Source organism: Rhinopithecus roxellana, chromosome 4 (assembly GCF_007565055.1).
Source record: "Rhinopithecus roxellana isolate Shanxi Qingling chromosome 4, ASM756505v1, whole genome shotgun sequence".
NCBI lineage: Eukaryota > Metazoa > Chordata > Mammalia > Primates > Cercopithecidae > Rhinopithecus > Rhinopithecus roxellana.
Window position 1 is genome coordinate 2,056,739 of NC_044552.1, and position 18,281 is coordinate 2,075,019.

The following is an 18,281-nucleotide window of genomic DNA, read 5'->3' on the forward strand; positions in this document are numbered from 1 at the left end:
GTAAGTAAAGTGTTTTGAGTAATTACAATTCCGGGCATTAAGAAAAAGGTACATTTCAGACCACTGAAAAATGTCTTTAAGCCGCCTACTAATACTTGTTACAAATTCTCCTCTGAAATTACTTGTTTCATCTAATTATTTGAAATTATTGAACTGATTTTAACAACATATAACCAGGCCATATGCTGGTTAAGCCTGTGAATAACTTTTTAATTGAAAAGTATTATTTTACTTTGGAAAAGTAAAATACAATGGAAATTTTATAAAGGTTTTTTGGCCGGTACATTTAATGGAAACTGACAAATTTGGTCTAGTAAAATTGAGAAAGTGGGGGTAGTAGGCCTAGCTACATGCATCAGCTGTATGACCACCTCAGTCAGAGACTTCATATCCTTTTGTAACCTTGTCTCAAAAATCCACTGTAGTTCCAAAACATTAAGTTTGTGGCTAGGCTCATAACAGCAACACATTGTCTACAGGACTTGAACCATCTGTTAGTTTATCCTTTGCCCTTGCTGAGTGAGGAACCTGTTGTTTTGCTTCCTGCCCTTTCTCGCTGGACCTGTTCATAAAAGAACAGAAAAGGCTTTTAAGGTCAGAACTGGGTTTAAATTGCCCAGATGAGACTTGTGTGGTGGTTATGATGGTTAACAGCTCTTGAAGGACTGGATTAGTTTAATAGTAAGCTTAATTCATGTATAGGTAACTTGTGAGTGTGCCTGCTAAATCGTCCCTAAAGATGGACGATTCTTTTTTTCATAGATCTCTATTTCTGAAAGCATTCTAGTTTACTGCTAAACCCACTGGAAAAGCTGTATTTAGAAGCAATGACTCCCTAAGCAAGAAATTCCAGAGCGAACCATCTTAAACAGACAAAATACAGATACATTGATGACTAAGTATTTATTGAGACAATACAAATTGGTGGCGTACAAATTATTAAAAATAGAACGCTGAATTTTATTTATAGGTGGGCCATCAAGATACTGTTGACAGATCAAGCCTTACTATAATGAACTGCAAAGAAATATGTACACTGTTTGAAATGGGAACTTTATCCAGGCAAGCATGGGATGTCAAGAGTGGCCTGTGGTACTGGAGACAAGGAATATCAAGTAATTGACATGTTACTTGTCAGATTTTAGGAATACTGTTATTTAGGCATATTCAAAGAAACAACTGCCTGTTTTAATAGGGATAAGTACATAATGAAAACATTTAATATCCATACCTCCCTCAAAAAGCCCTTTATTCCCAAGTAGCAACTAGTGTAAATTAGTTTTCAATTCCTTTCTACCCTTCCTTTGCTAGAATGCATAACTAAAACACTCAAGTCACTGAAGGGAACAAATCCTTTTACTAACACTTGAAACTAAAAACACTGACTCATTTTGTAATTTGGGTGAAGTAGCTCCCAAATATAATGCATTTTTTTCTACCCTATATGCTTGGGTAAAATCGGAAGGTGAGTGCTTAGGCAAAAATAACTCCTGAACCAGTGGGAGCAAAGTTCAGTTGGGCAATACTCTTTATGATACTGACAAGTGAAGGCTTATTAGTTCAAAAAGTGCTGGCTTTATTTCTGTAGTCACAGAGTAGTCTAAAGGTAAGGCTTACTCAGCTCTTGGCTCCCACATAAATGTTATTCAGTATGCCAGATTTTTCTCAAGGTGCATTAGCCATTCGATAATTTTACTGGTGGGAACAGATTTTCTAAACATCCAAATTAACTGCCAATTCTGGTTTATCTTAGGGACATGCTCATTGAAACGGTATTCTCACTCAGCTTGAATACTAAATTTTGTTCCCTTATTACCTTGTTAAAGTGATGAATATGTTTGTACAATGAAGACAACTTTCTTTTGCCTTTTTAGGCTACAGCTTCAGCATGGGAATTATACTTTGACACAGAAAATGAGGTCTATAAGTGAAATATAATACAGTGTTCTGGAAAGCAGGAGACTACCTTACAACCCAAGAGAAAAATATGTGGCACTAAGGCCTGGTTCCTTCTTCCCTCATTGTTTTGTCACTTTTTCCCAAACTTTGGGAATCAAAATCTCTGCACAAATGCTGAATTCATAAACTGAAACAGACTCTTGGGTTCTATTATAAAGGCAAATAATATTTCTATGTATTTTGTAGGGTTATATAGTAAATAACTTGAATCCATGGTTGGATCTGACTGAACCTACAGAGATCTGAATGACTCATATATAGAAAATGTGCAATATTCTAAGTATAAAAAGTTAAACTGGACTAGTTTGTTTTTGTTTTATAGTATAAATGAAAATGACCTAGATGGTAAAGTATTCAATTATCTGAGCAGAAATTATGAATGAAAGATGTACTCCAGACCTATATGATTGAGGGACAGTTCAACTTGAATTCCCCAGTGGCAAAAGTGTTGCATAAACTAATGCTGGTGCATACCCTACTAAAGTGCCAAGTTATGTAACATCTCCTAATTTTAAAAATGAAAGATTTTTCTTCTTTTTTTCACTGTGAAGGGCAGTAACACTAACTCTTCCCCATGGGTGCAAGTGAATGATTTTATTTAGTACATTGACATACTTAACTATTAGTGTTTCTGGGAAGCTAGATTTGATATAAACTTATTCTGAAAAACATGGTTTATGAAATTTTATAATAAAATTATTAATAGACTTTCTATAATAAAATGTGAATATCCGTTGTCACAGTTTTAAATGTAAAAGAAAAACCTTTGAAAATTAATATAGTGATAATAGACATGTACTGTGTTTGCTATTAAATTTAAGACCAAGAATGAATACTGCCTAGATTGATCCCTTAAGTAATCAATTTTTGAACTGTGCAATGCAGTTTAGTGTGTCTTTGGAAAATGATGTCAGAGCTGGAGAAAATACCTAAAAATGAAAACTCAAACCATAAATAGTACAGGTGTATCTCAGCACAGCTAAATGGGCCATCTAGGAAAAGCACACACACAGAATAAAACCCCACAATTCTGCTTCAACAGAAGAATAAAGCAAAATGGCAATACACACAGTATCACTTTGCTTAACATTTCCCCCCAAACTTGAGCAGACCCAAAATGAGCTTAAAGAACCTAGAATAATGTCTGGGAATGATAGTCTCCCTTGCTTTAGAGAGAATAGTCCATAACGGGAAAATTGCTAATATTTTGCAAGCTATTAATAGTATTTAGAGTTAATCATGAATTACTAAGTTTTTTTAACTCCTTGATGTTTCAACAGTCATGGAACTATATAAAATATAAGGAAAGTAGTATGAATATGCTGTATATAAACAGAATTTACACTCATTGAGAACACTGAGAAGCACTAATACTTTCTTCATGCTGCACATATACTGGGAATACTTCTACAGTAAATATGCAACTGTTTGATGGAGGTGATTTCTCCCCACATATTTATAGTCTGATTCAGGGCACTGAAAACACTTGCACATAAAATTATAAGTTAAAATTATAAGTTCAATTTACACTGAAAACTTACTCCCCCACCATTAAAAGTAATCACTAACTTACCTTTAAAAAAAACCAATTAACATAAGCAATGTGACTTAATACTTTTTCATCATCATGAGAAACTTGCCCCTAAATACATGTTCAAGCATTAAGAATAGTTGTAAAGTTTCATCATTACCAGAGGGAACTGCAGTATGGATTGGAAAACTTCAGGTAAGGGAACTGCTAGGCCTGCCTCACTTGTCCCTTTCTCTTGCAGCCAACTCACCGGATCTCCTGGGATGGGAGACAGTGGATTATCCAATTTGTGTTCTCATTCCCTCACCCAAACACCAAAGACAATTTCCCCAGAAAGTGTAAACTAAAAGATGAGTTACACAGGTGTTTACAAAACACAACTGGACATTTTCCATTATTTTGGGATAAACCAAAATTTTAAAGTTTCATTTGGAGATTTCAAAGCTGAAAATGCTTTCAGCAAATTCTTAGATCTTAAGAAAGTATATACTGTCCATTGTTTATAAAATCATTTGCCTTTTTGATCTAAACATTTTAATACTTGAATTTAATAGGTTTTTTCTTCTGGAAAGTTCTTTGGCATTCAAGTAAAATCAAGTAAAATCAATACTTTCAGAGTAGTCACCTGCATCACACTGGAGTGACTGCTTTAATTTCTAAATCATCAATTAGTGTATAACCCAGGGATACTGATGGCCTTATACATAATTTAGTCTTGTCAGTATAGTGTGTGGAAATCAGGGCTTTGGGGGGCATCATCTGACTCCATTTCTTTTTACCACAATGGTTCCTGCTACAATGTCATAAGCTGTTCGATTATGCTGAAAAAACAGCAGTGTGATGAAAGCAGGGAAAAAAGAAGCAATCGAAAAATTCTTGATCAAAGCTCGTATAGTGGACCTAAAATGTTAAAACAAAAATATCAGGTAAGTTACACATCAAACCACATATAGATTAATGGTATCCCATCAAGTTCAAAACAGACATTTAAAACACAATCATACTTCTCTACAAAAGTCTACAGGGAATGTCTTTTTCATTCAAAGTATAGTTGAGAGAATTTTTATCTTTGATATATTTTCAAGTAGCAATGTATCATGATCAAACTCTAAAGACTTCAACAACATAAAAGACCTTAGAACTTGAACATAAAAAGCAATAATAAACATGTCTCAGAATATTGAACTAAGGGTTTACAGAGCTTTCTAGTATTTTCTCAGAAGAAATGAACATGAATTCTGAGTATTTTCTGAGTAGGCTTACTGTAGTCCCATTTATCTACCTTATAGAAAGAACTTGCATTTTAAAGTACTGTGTGTTCTTTAATCAGCATTTTCCTTTGTGGGATCCAGTGATTAAGCAAAGCTTTTAAAAGCTTTCAGCAATCACTCAGAATGGACCATTATCCTACTTATGTTAGATTTCTGCCTTTTAGTGCACTGAAGGGCTGCAGAAAAGTACAGTGGCTATGAATCCAGACTAAATTCAGAACCATCTTCTACCAATTACTAGTTGTATTCCACATATCCACATCTGCAAAAAGGGAACAATAGTATCTATCCTGAGGTTGTTAGCATTAAATTAGTTAATACACATGCAGTGTTACTAACAGTGCAGGTAGGTAAAAAGTACTCAATAAACACTAGCCATTACCGACTCTTATTAAAAGAAGTAGGTTTATGACTACCGAATTTTAAGAAAAATTTGAAGACGGCAAAACCAAAGTTTCTATAGTCACTTGTTTATATTTCTTGATGTAACAATCCAGCTCTGAATCATTCTGGCAAAAATTGCAGCCACTATCTTGTTTGGCTCAACTGACTACCAGCCACTCACCTCCATAATTTCCATTATCACTGGTTGTACCTTACCCCAGCGCTAGATGCCAACAGTTAATCTTGAGTACTGCAGTATTACAAGCTCTCACCTAACAGCAGGAGAAAGATGCACGAATGCATAGCTGTCAAAACTCTTAGTGCCTATTCAAGATGGAATAATGACAGGTATGGCCAAATGGAGACTCAAGGCAGATTAGTACCGGACCTAATGTCCACAGATCCAGAGAATAATAAAGCTGGTCATGGAGCACTAATACAGCATCAACACCCAAATCATCCTCTTATTGTGACTTATAATTCACAAAATGATCATCTTGAGGCTGGGCACAGTGGCTCATGCCTATAATCCCAGCATTTTGGGAGGCCGAGGCAGGCGGATCACGCGGTCAGGAGATAGAGATCATCTGGGCTAACACAGTGAAACCCTGTCTCTACTAAAAATACAAAAAATTAGCCAGGCGTGGTAGCAGGTGCCTGTAGTCCCACCTACTCAGGAGGCTGAGGCAGGAGAATCGCTCGAACCCGGGAGGCGGAGCTTGCAGTGAGCCGAGACTGCGCCACTGCACTCCACCCTGGGCAACAGAGCAAGACTCTGTCTCAAAAAAAAAAAAAAAAAAAAGATCATCTTGAAAATGTATACTGTAAAAGGGTGTAAAAAGAGGTCTACAATCATGTAACACAGCTGAAATAAATATTCAAACTTTGTTTTAAACTTAATAAATACAAGCTTATCTATATGCTATGAAGAAAAAAACCCAATATTGTAAAACACATTATTTTCATAAGTATGTAGTAGATTAAGCTAAGAAAAGGACTTACGTTGTAATGCTCACATTTGAGGAAGGAATCACTAAAACCCGACTTGGTGCAATAAGCACTGATGTATCACATGTCACAACTCGAAGCCCCAGTAGGAACTTCCCTGGGGTAGCTCCACCTGCTCCCCAAATGCAAATTATCTAAGGAAAGAAAGATGATTTTAAAATAACTTACTGGCTCAACTATACCAATTTTAAAGATAAACTTTTCCTACCGTATTATTTCATGTTCTAATTTTTCAAGTTGAAAGAATTACACAGAATACTCAAAAGTTAACTATTTAACTTAATGCATTTCTGTAGGTCTCTAACATGTCCAATACCATGAGATATCTGTCTCCTGTAATATTTCTCTGACTACTACACTTTGTAGCAAGTTGTTTCTGCGGAAAACTACATTGGAAGTTCCACAACCAATTTACAAGTACATTTTTGGACCACAATCTATGAGTGAAATTTTATTTGAATTTCTAAGACTGAGAAATATTACAAAGAAATTGTAAAATGTCTCTTTTTCAAAAGTTTTTACGTAATGATTAGTTAAAATTTGGAAAAAAACAGTAAAGTAGACATACAGAAAAGACATGAATGATTATAAATTTCTATTACTTTTTTGTCTTGGGCTGATAATCTAAACTTAGATTGTTGGCTGGGTGCGGTGGCTCATGCCTGTAATCCTAGCACTTTGGGAGGCCAAGGTGGGCGGATCACTGAGGCTGGGAGTTTGAGACCAGCCTGGCCTACATGGCAAAACCCTGTCTCTACTAAAAATACAAAAATAAGCCGGGTGTGGTGGTATGCACCTGTAGTCCCACCTACTCAGGAGGCTGAGACAGGAGAATCACTTGAACTCAGGAGGCAGAGGTTGCAGTGAGCCAAGATCATACCACTGCACTCCAGCCTGGGCAACAGAGCGAGACCTGTCTCAAAAAAATTAAATGTAAAAACATAAAATTAGATTGTTAAATACTAATTCTTGCTGAAGTCAGTAGCTTACCTCATAGAAACAAACTAATAATCTGTATATAAGAGCCACAACCATCATTTTCTGCAAGTCTTCCATTGATGTGTCTTCATCTATTTCTTCTATTATATAATGCATAGCAAACTTAGAGATATCCCTATACAAAATAATATTTTGGGGTTATAAAGAATTAGTTACCAGAATAGTAGCACTGATTTTTTTTCATTAGTGTAAGTCATACATTTTAATTTAAATTCCAAACCGATCTTTAGATTCCCAACCATCTAGTATCATAAAGCATTCATTAGTTTATTCAATAAATAAGTAGCATTATCATGAGCAGACACTGTACTAGCCCCTGGGAAATAAGGGTGAATGAATTCACATGGTCCCTGCTTTCATGGAGGGTCTAACCTAGCAAAGAAAACAGAACAATAAATAAGCAGCAATAATAAAGTGGGATGAGTACTGTGATGGGGAACCTAGGATACTATGGAAACACACACCAGGTACACTTAACCTTGTGAAGGTTTCCCAGAAAAGACAGATGAGGACCTGAAGGATGAAGAGAAGTTAGACTAAGAGGGAATAATGTTCCAGAAAGAGGGAACAGCAGGAGAGAAAGTCTGGGAGAAAGATAGTATGTGATAGAAGCTGTAAGCAGTTTGGTGTGGCTCATATACTAAATGTGAGAGGTGGCAGTGATTAAGAAATAAAGGCAGGGTGTGGTGGTATGCACCTGTAGTCCCACCTACTCAGGAGGCTGAGACAGCCTCCTGAGTATAAACCACATGATGAAATTCAGACTTTATCCTGCTGGTAAAGAGAAACCACTGAAGGGGCCGAGCATGGTGGCTCACGCATGTAATCCCAGCACTTGCGGAGGCTGAGGTGGGAGGATTGTCTGAGTCCAGGATTTTGAAAACAACCTGGGCAACATAGACCCCATCTCTAAAAAAACAAAAATAATAAAAATTTTAAAAAGAGAAACTACTGAAGGGTTTTAAGGTAGGAAAGGAGCACAACCAGGATTTATGATCACTTTGGTTTTATATCAGAGACTGGATTGAGATAAAACAGGAGACTGAGTTACCACTAGAAGGCTTCTGCTATAATCCAAGCAAGAGATGACAGTAATTGGAGGAGGGAGAAGCAATGATGATAAAAAATGCCAGGTGCAGTGGCTCATGCTTGTAATTTCAGCACTTTGGGAAGCTGAGGCAGGAGGATCATTTGAGCACAGGAGTTTGAGACTAGCCTGGGCAACATAGGGAGACCCCGTCTCTAAGAAAAAAAAAAAAAAAAATGTTTTAATTAGCTAGGCATAGTGGGGCATACCTGTGGTCCCAGCTCCTTGAGAGGCTGAGGTGGGAGTATAGCTTGGGCACAGGAGATCAAGGCTGCAGTGAGCCGTGATGGTACTACTGCACTCCAGCCTGGGTGACAGAGCAAGACCCTGTCTCAAAAAAAGAAAAATGATCTGGCAGTGAAGAGGTCTGGGGTTGAAAGCTATTCAGGAAACCGAACATAAAGGAGTTGGTATTTCACTGGATGTGGGCTGAGAGAGGGAGGGACAGGGAGAAATCACAGTAACAAGTTTCTGGCAAGGACCCTGAAATGTGACTGCACAGGTTTGTATCTTGACTCTGTCATTTACTACCTTTGTAACATTTTAAGTTCTGTGCTCAACTTTTCATAAACCCAAATCTCCAACTCTATAAAATGGTGGTATTAATCTCTACACTTCATCTTGGTATTAAGATTAAATAAGAATCCATATAAAGAAGTGAGCAAGCTCAATATATGGCATATAGAAAGTACTCAGGAAGTGATAACTGCTATTACGATTATCGTTAATCTGGAAGGATTACTCAAATGTCTCAATTTGAAGTTCACTTGGGACTTGCCCCACAGTATAAGCAAATCCCATTTGGAAATGCCATCTAGTTGATTATTAATTCACCTACCAAAAGCTCTTTATACCTTTGTCTTTAGAGACTCCACAAGATAGCAAGAGGGAACAGGATAGTGAGAGGTAAATTAGTTCCTGGCCTAAAAGAATAGGTGAATAAAATCAAAGCAGGTTTGGAGGCTCTTTTTACCTATTTTTGATAGGTGAGATTCCCACACATCTTATAGAATTCAGTAAGTTATTTTTTTCCTTTGTAAATATTTCTTAAAATCAATAAGAAAACAATAAATTTGACAAAGCTCTTATAAAGAAATCATGACACTCACAAGCCCATTGTCAATATAATCACATGTAGACAAACAGAATGTAACAAAACAAGATCTTTAAACAGTAGAAATTAAAACCTTTCTGCAAATCTCCTCAACTTACTTTATCCCACTGAGGTGCATAATGCTTAAGACAATGGTTGCTTTTATAAAGAAGAGAATAAAGAAATCCACCATCTCTGCCATAAATCTGTGGGCCAAGGATGGAATAACATATTCTCTGCCTGTAAATTAAAAAAAAAAAAAAGTTAGGAAAAACGAATCATTTCACACAAGCCATGTAATGAATTGGTAAAGAAAGTCAAGGTACAACTTAAAAAAACAATATTTATAACCTTGCAGCAACTATTAATATTGATTCCGCCAAGAACCCGTGTTACTAAAACAGAATAACAGTACTCCACTATTTACTGAACTTAAAAGTCTGCTTTCATCACCTTAACGTTTAAAAATTGATTTCACACGGCCAGGCGCAGTGACTTACGTCTGTAAACTCAGCACTTCGGAAGGCCGAGGCGGGCGGATTGCTTGAGACCAGGAGTTCCAGACCAGTCTGGCCCTTGCCAACATGGCGAAACTCCGTCTCAACAAAAAATACAAAAATTAGCCGGGCGTGGTGGCGCGTGCCTATAGTCCCAGCTACTAGGGAACCTGGGAGGCACAGGTTGCAGTGAGCCAAGATCGCGCCACTGCACTATCCAGGTTGGGCGATAGAAGCAGACCTTGTCCCCCCACCCACTTCCCCCCAAAAAACTGATTTCACAGATAAATTCGATTAGGGTATCCAATATATTTCACTAGAACTCTAATGAGGAGAATCCAGGTGATCACATCTAAGTGACAAAAAAATTAAACATTTTTTAGTGCAAATCAAGGTTAAATATTGGCAATTAGTACAAAGTAAATCCCTGTAACGCCCCCCTCATTTTTTTTTAGTTTGTTTTGCTTTCTTTAAAATAAACCCAATGAGTATCTGTCTGTCATCCTAAATTCTGACTGGGATCAGAGGCATCTATTAGTTCTTGTCCCATCTATCTGTGGCTAAACGAAAAGTCTTAACTAATGGATTAAATAGTAAACTAAGAAGTGTACCTAATTCAAAATATTCTAGTTCACACACAGAAGCAAAAACAATTACACAATATACAAGATCAATAAGCCCGAGCTTCCTAACTCCACTTGTATCCATGTCAATCTCCTTTCATATCTGGTCAGTTCCACTGTCCTAAGTTGCCAATGTCTGAAGAATTTCCAGCATTACCAGTCGAGCCCCTCCAAAAGTGGGTTTGCCATTTGCGAATTTAGCTTTGGACCTCACTCTGCAGAGCGTGAAAACCAAAGGAAGAGAATGGTTTGAAGAGCAATTTCTTTTCACGAAGAAACAACTAGTCCCACGAGTAAAGGAATCAATTCGGAGTGCCAGGTCTAAAGGACGATGAAACCGTATTGCCTCCTTGTACATTCTGGGAATTTAGGGCCTGGACAAACGATAGCTAGTGCACGGGCAGGATGGTCAATTAGAGTAGCAGCAGCAGTTACAGGTCTAAAAAGCGTGCCAGCTCCACCCCACAGGTCCCCGAAGACAATTCTACTCTGCCCCGCCTCCACCTCGCGCTTCTCACCTGCCTGTCGCCCGGTCTCGCTCGGGCTTCGCGAAGGGGCTGCGGATCCTACCCTCGACACTGGAGTGGCCCGGATCGACGCCTGCACATGAGGAGCCCGGGGTCCCAGGCCCGCGACTGGAGCAGGGGTGCTGATGCCGGCAGGTGTCCGCGGGTCAGGCCCCATGGCCCCTGGGCTCAGGAAGTAGAAGGGGTTGTAATAGCCTAGCTGCGGGGGCGGCGGCGCCGCGGCCTGGGGAACAGGAGCGCCACCCGAAGGGAAGCTCTGCGGGGACGGCTGGGGGCTGCAGTAGGCGGGGAAGGCGGCCAGGCCGCTGTGCCAGGTGAGGTAGCCGCAGTAGGACTGCCACAACCACTCGTGCACTTGCCGGGAGTACTCGCGGGCGCTGAGCCGCGCCGGTCTCTCCCGCGGGGCCGCGGCTTCGGGCGCCTCGCAGTCCGCCTGCTCCTGCAGCCCCGGACTGGAGCCGGAGGCCGCCTCCCCGCGCTTCCTGAGCTCGCGCGGCGCATCCAATTCGTCGGCGGCGGCGGCCGCGAGGCCCGGGGCTATGGGCCGACCCGGGGCCTGGGGTTCGGCTTGGGGGTCGTCGCGGGGGCATGGGACGGCGGTGGTAGCAGGGCCTTTCAGGGAAGGGACGAGCTCGTGGTCCCCTCCGCCATCGTCCTGCCCGGGAGGGCGGCCTCGGGCTTCCTCGTGCCCCTCGGCCATAGTCACCTCAGCAGCACCCTCCGGGGTACCTGTCACTGCTCCGTTTCCCTGCCTCAATAGCCCCTCCCGAACAGCCCGGTCGCCACCGCAGCAGCCGCAGGCGTCAACAATCCCCCGCCGGAAGCGGAAGCCCCGCCCCTCAGGAGCGTCGCCCGCCGCCGGGCGGAGCTGGGAAGGGAGGGCGGGGAGGTGCGGCTGCAGTCCCAGGTTCAGGCCCTAGTAGTCGCTGGCATGTAGGTAACTGGGACGAGACCGTCGCCTCCTCCCTTTTACGGCTTTAAGTCTGTGGCTCGAGGCCTCTCTGTATATTCACGTGGGGTTGGGCCTAGTTGTCCTGGGAGAAACTGCAGATGGATGAGGAGCATTTCCGAGACAGGTCCCAGGGCCCCCGCAGCTTTTTCTGTTGCAGAACCGCGACTGTTGTTTTGTGCTCCATTCCAGTTAACCATTAGTACTCGAGAAGGTGGTAGAGAACGCATCTATCCCCTTAGAAGATAAGAAATTAAAAACCAAACTAAACTGGAACCTATATTAATATATTGGTACCACTGAGACATAGGAAAATATATTAAAATATAAGTAGTAAGGTGCTATATATAATTCAGAGGAAGGAGAAATTATGCACGGGCTAGACTGCTAACAAAAGGCTCCAAAGCCTGGGATATGCTGAGGACCTTTCCATAACAGAAAATGAAAAGGCACCTAAATTTGAGACTAGATTTGAGGAAAGGCACAGTTCCGCTGGAGTAGAAAGTGTGTGTCTACCACAGTCGAAAGTAAGTTTTCATAAATGCAGACTAGCTCCAGGGTGAGGACAGAATTCAGCTTTTAAATCAGTATGATCCGTCTTCTTTTACATTTGAAAATCTCTGCAGCGATATGTCATTGTATCCCCAGCACCATACAAAGGACATACAAGGGCCAAATACTGTGGGAATATTTATTAATTATATTAATGATGATGCTGTCCGGGCCAAGGGAAAACTTCACCCTCCGAAGGTTCTCTGAAAGTCACTGACAGGAGGCAGTTAATAGGGGAGAAGACATAGACATTGATTTGATCACCGTTTTATGTGACACGGTAGCCTTCAGAATGAAGACCCAAAGATAACAAGGGAGATTGTGTATTTGTATGCTCAGGTTCAACAAAGCATGGACAGCCGTATAGCAAAAGATTGGACAAAAATCACTCTAACGCCAACAGGCAGGAAGCCCAGCAAGGCCTGTCTAGATTCTCCTTGGGCTTTCTGCAGCATTCCTTCCTTCTGGGTATGGAACAGGACCCTCTGGAATGGGGGCTGTGGCCTACAACAGTTAAACAAGGTAGGTCAGATAATTTCTTTCTTTTATTTTCCTTTTTTTTTTTTTTTTGACAGAGTTTCGCTCTTGTCGCCCAGGCTGGAGTGCGATGGCATGATCTCGGCTCACCGCAACCTCCCACTCCCGCGTTCAAGTGATTCTCCTGTCAGCCTCCCGAAGTGGCTGGGATTACAGTTGCCCACCACCACACCCAGCTAATTTTTTTTTTGTATTTTTAGTTGAGACGGGGTTTCACCATGTTGGCTAGGCTGGTCTTGAACTCCTGACCTCAGGTGATCCACCTGCCTCGGCCTCCCAGAATGCTGGGATTACAGATGTGAGTCACTGCCCTCGGCCAGATAATTTCTTTATGTACAATTTTTACTCTTGTCACCCAGGCTGGAGTGCAATGGCACAATCATGGCTCACTGCAACCTCCACCTCCCGGGTTCAAGCTGTTCTCCTGCCTCACCCTCCCGAGTGCAGGCATGTGCCATCACACCCAGCTAATTTTTGTATTAGAGATGGGGTTTCACCATGTTGGCCAGGTTAATCTCGAACTCCTGACCTCAGGTGACCTGCCCACCTCAGCCTCCCAAAGTTCTGCGATTACAGCTGTGAGCCACCACCCCGGCTCATTTATGTTTTATATAGCCTTATTAACATAGCCCGAAGGCAATTTTATGTAATATTTTACATAATGTTGTGCCTGAAAGAAAGCATGAGTACACTGATCCATCAGAAAGCAAAAGTGTCACTATCTTAGCCACCCATGTGGACAGTCTGTAGTTGTTTGGCATCACCATCATTCCTGACTGAATTTATGTGCTACTGAGGAGCAATCATTTTTTTATACTTATTCACACATAACTACGTAATAGTAAAAACTATGACATACTGTTAATGAAAAATGAAAAAATGGGAAAAATTTTAATGAGTGAAAAAAAAGAACGAGTAAAGGTTAAGTAAGCAGCACAGTAGCACCGTCAGAAAACCTGAATAGCTATACACAACAACAAACAATGGTAAGCTTTCAGTATCCACTAAGATGCTGTTTTGATTAAAAAGTTATTGTAAGGCCGGGCGCGGTGGCTCAAGCCTGTAATCCCAGCACTTTGGGAGGCCGAGACGGGCAGATCACAAGGTCAGGAGATCGAGACCATCCTGGCTAACACGGTGAAACCCCGTCTCTACTAAAAATACAAAAACTAGCCGGGCGAGGTGGCGGGCGCCTGTAGTCCCAGCTACTCCGGAGGCTGAGGCAGGAGAATGGCGTAAACCCGGGAGGTGGAGCTTGCAGTGAGCTGAGATCCGGCCACTGCACTCCAGCCCGGGCGACAGAGCGAGACTCCGTCTCAACAACAACAACAACAACAACAACAAAAAGTTATTGTATGGCTGGGCATGGTGGATGGCGCCTGTAATCCCAATACTTTGGGAAGCCAAGGCAGGTGGATCACCTGAGGTCAGGAGTTTGAGACCAGCTTGAGCAACATAGCGAGGCCTTGTCTCTACAAAATATTTAAAAAATTAGCTGGGCATGGTGGCCACATCTGTAGTCTCAGCTACTCTGGAGGCTAAGGTGGGAGGATCTCTTGGGCCCAGGAGTTCGAGGCTGTAGTGAGCTGTGATAGTGCTGCTGCATTCCAGCCTGGGTGACAGAGCAAGACCTTGTCTCAAAAAAAAAAAAAAAAGGCTACTGCACACTGTACCCTGTATTTTTTTTTTAGGTGAGAAGAAACATCAGAAGCAGTTGAAAGACCAAGAAGTGGGTCCTCTAGGGGTGAGGAGGCATTCTGAATAAACTGTGTGTTGTACACCTGCGTTTTAACCTGTCACATGAGGACAAGTGTGGAATTTTCCACTTGTAGCGCCATGTCAGTTCTCAAAAAGTTTCGGATTTGGGAGCATTTTTAATTTCAGATTTTTCAGACTAGGAATGCTCAACCTGTATTTCCTCTCAACAAACTTCCTTGGAGCTGAGTCATAAAATATCCAAGTGGTACCATCTGGCATCGCTCTTGAAGGCATTCCTCATCACTGATTACAAGGCTGTGCCTGTGTCATAGGCCAGTGATGCTCATGCTTTTCCCTTGGAGGAGGAGCTATTTGCCATCTGGGTGTTCTGCTCAGCAGCACCGTAGGAGTCTGCTCTCATTCCCCTGTAGTCTGTCTGCAGTCATTTCAGGAATGCTCTGCACCAGTGGTTCTTGATTCTGACTGCACACTAGAATCTCGGAGGAGTCTCTAAACAACATCCATGTCTAGGCCCACCCCTAAAGATTCTGATTTAACTGACTTTTTTAGGACCCTGCCATCCATGTTTTCTAAATACCCTCCAGGCAATTCTACCGTGCAAACAGAGCGGAGAGTCACTGGCATACACTGTGGCTCGAGATAGCCCCAGCTGGTTCTAAAAAAAGTGACTCTGTTTTCCCTGAGTTTCCTCGGCTGAGTGTGTAGACTTTCTCCACCCTCTCTAGTCACAAATTCACTTCTGTCCTCATTTACTGAGCATTTTAAGTGTTGGATACTATGACAGGTATTGGGAATGCATAGATGAGTGAAACACCATTTTGGTTGTTGAGAGTATGACAGACTAGACGGGAGAGACTGCCAGGTAAACAAGTATGGGGGTCAAGTGTGAACCCAAAGGAGGGAGTGGTCAGTTCTACCATTGAGGAGACAGAGGTGAGAACTGGGAAAGGCTTTATAGAGGAGGTGGCTTTGAGTTAAGTCTTAAAAGTTTTTATTATAAGAACATGGGCCGGGCACGGTGGCTCACGCCTGTAATCCCAGCACTTTGGGGAGGCTGAGGCAGACGGATCACGAGGTCAGGAGATCGAGACCATCCTGGCTAACACTGTGAAACCCCGTCTCTACTAAAAAAAATACAAAAAACTAGCCGGGCAAGGTGGCGGGCGCTTGTAGTCCCAGCTACTCGGGAGGCTGAGGCAGGAGAATGGCGTAAACCCGGGAGGCGGAGCTTGCAGTGAGCTGAGATCCGGCCACTGCACTCCAGCCTGGGCGACAGAGTGAGATTCCTTCTCAAAGAAAAAAAAAAAAAGAACATGGTAGGTGGGCTAGGTGTAGTGGCTCACACTGGTAATTCCAGAGCTTTGGGAGGCTGAGGCAGGTGGATTGCTTGAGCCTAGGAGTTAGAGACTAGCCTGGGCAACATAGCATGACCCCATCTCTATGAAAATTTTTCAACAAATTAGCTAGCAGAGTGGTGCATGGCTGTAGTCCTAGCTACTTGAGACAGCAGAAGTTACAAAGGGGTTTAACAAGGGAGATAAATCTGGTCATATTTGTTTATACACATATGGGTGTGAATCCCAGTCCAAGGTCAGAAGACCAATGTACCAGCTCAAGCAGGCAGGCAGGAAACAAAAAATGGACGAATTCCTCCTTCCTCCACTTCTTGTTCTGTTCAGGCTCCCAATAGATTGGATGATGCCCACACACAATGGGGAGGCCAACCTGCTTTACTGAGTTCACCAATTCAAATGCTAACCTCGTCTGGAAACACCCTCACAGACACGCTCAGACACAACGTTTAATCTGGGTGCCTCTTGGCCAGTCGTGTTGACACATGGAATTAGCCATCACAGGAGTTACATCTGGTGTGAAAACTATAAAGAAATCAGAAAGGATGAAAACCGTGGTGGGCATTTTCTCTTTTGACCACACTACCTCTTTTTTTTCCTCCCTGTTTGGGAGAGAGAGAATTTCCACTTCATAACTCCTCCCCCAGTGTGTGCACCTGTGCTAAGACTCCCAGGGCATTCTGCGCTGCCACTCCAAGCCACCAGGTGGGTATGTGGCCCGAGCTCAGCAGACTGGACTGACTTACGAGGACTTGGACACTTGAGCCAAGTGATCCCAAGATGGAATAAATGTAATGCCAGCAAAGGGCCCTTATCTGATAAGAGTGTTGATTAACTCTTGCTACCTATGCTTCTTCCTTTAGTTTCAGGAGCTGTGATTTATTTACTTATTTGTTTATTTATTTATTTATTTTGAGACAGAGTTTCACTCTTGTTGCCCAGGCTGGATGGAGTGCAGTGGCACGATCTCTCCTCACTGCAACCTCCGCCTTCTGTTTTGAAGCGATTCTCCTGCCTCGGCCTCCTGAGTAGCTGGGATTACAGGTGCCTGCCACCACGTCTGACTAATTTTTGTATGTTTAGTAGAGACAGGGTTTCACCATGTTGGCCAGGATGGTCTCGAACTCCTGACCTTGTGATCCGCCCGCCTTGGCCTCCCAAAGTGCTGGGATTACAGGCGTGAGCCACTGCGCCTGGCCATTTTATTTTATTTTATTTTATTTATGTTTTGAGATGGGGTCTTGCTCTGTCTTCCAGGTTGGAGTGCAGTGGCGTCATCACGGCTCACTGCAACTTTGACCTCCCCAGGCTCTGGTGATCCTCCCATCTCAGCCTCTCGAGTGTCTGGAATGACAGGTACGTGCCCCCATGCCTGGCTAATTTTTGTGGTTTTTTTTTTTTTTTTTTTTTTTGTAGAGATGGAGTTTTTCCATGTTGGCCAGTTTGGTCTTGACCTCCTGGGCTTCAACGATCCACCCGCCGCAGCCTCCCAAATTGTTGGGATTACAGGCATGAGCCACTACCCAGCTTGTAATATACTTTCAATACATTTCTCTTAAACTTAAATTAGCAAGTGCTTGTTGATAATCCTTCTAACTGGAGAACCTGGATTCGGCCATGAGGAAGTCATGGGTGGCATTCCATGAGAAGTTCCGTGGGGTGAGAGGTGAAAGGCTGACTGATGGGGGAAGGGAAGTGAGAAGTCGAGATAATAATTGCGTTCTAATTTTTAAGGAGTTTGTTTTGGAAAAGAAGCTGTTAAAGAAGTAGCGAACTATTTTTAACCACGCTTGAATCCATGGTTTGATAGGGTGACTGAAAAGGGAGTTCCTGAAACTTGGGCAGCCATAAGTCTATTGTTTGATTATGAATTTCTCTAATTTTTAGTGAGATAAACTTACTTTTAGTTTATCAACATATTTCAACTATTCTTACTAGTCACATCTGGCAAACCTGCCCCAAGATGTCAAATTGGTCGTTAAAGTGTTTCCTTCAGAATAAGGTTCATCTGATTTGATACATTGATAGGAAGCAAGTTGTAAAAAATAAAGCCACACCGAAGGCTTCTTTTGTAAATAAGATGCCCAAGCACCAAATCAATGATTGCATTGAAAAATAACTTGATTTTGGTACTAACTTTTGGAAATACACCTAAAATAGGCTTTCCCTTCTCTAGCCTCACGTGGATTGAAT

General features: G+C 42.0%; 1 protein-coding gene across 1 annotated transcript; it reads right to left on the bottom strand.

The window, feature by feature from the left end:
- Positions 1–886: 886 nt before the first annotated feature.
- On the bottom strand, positions 887–11,799 carry FAM8A1 (family with sequence similarity 8 member A1). The gene is made up of 5 exons (XM_010352726.2): positions 10,971–11,799; positions 9,452–9,572; positions 7,144–7,267; positions 6,148–6,287; positions 887–4,390 (listed from the first exon to the last, which is right to left on the bottom strand). Exons 1-5 carry the CDS (start codon positions 11,677–11,679, stop codon positions 4,246–4,248), a joined length of 1,239 nt encoding a protein of 412 aa, XP_010351028.1. The 5' UTR covers positions 11,680–11,799; the 3' UTR covers positions 887–4,245.
- Positions 11,800–18,281: the final 6,482 nt, after the last annotated feature.

Coding starts and splice junctions, on each gene's coding strand:
- FAM8A1 (XM_010352726.2), bottom strand. CDS start 11,679: ATGGCCGAGGGGCACGAGGAAGCCCGAGGCCGCCCTCCCGGGCAGGAC. Junction 9,573..10,970: donor CGAGACCGGGCGACAGGCAG/GTGAGAAGCGCG, acceptor TTTAATTTACAG/GCAGAGAATATGTTATTCCA. Junction 6,288..7,143: donor TATTAGTTTGTTTCTATGAG/GTAAGCTACTGA, acceptor TTCTTTCCTTAG/ATAATTTGCATTTGGGGAGC.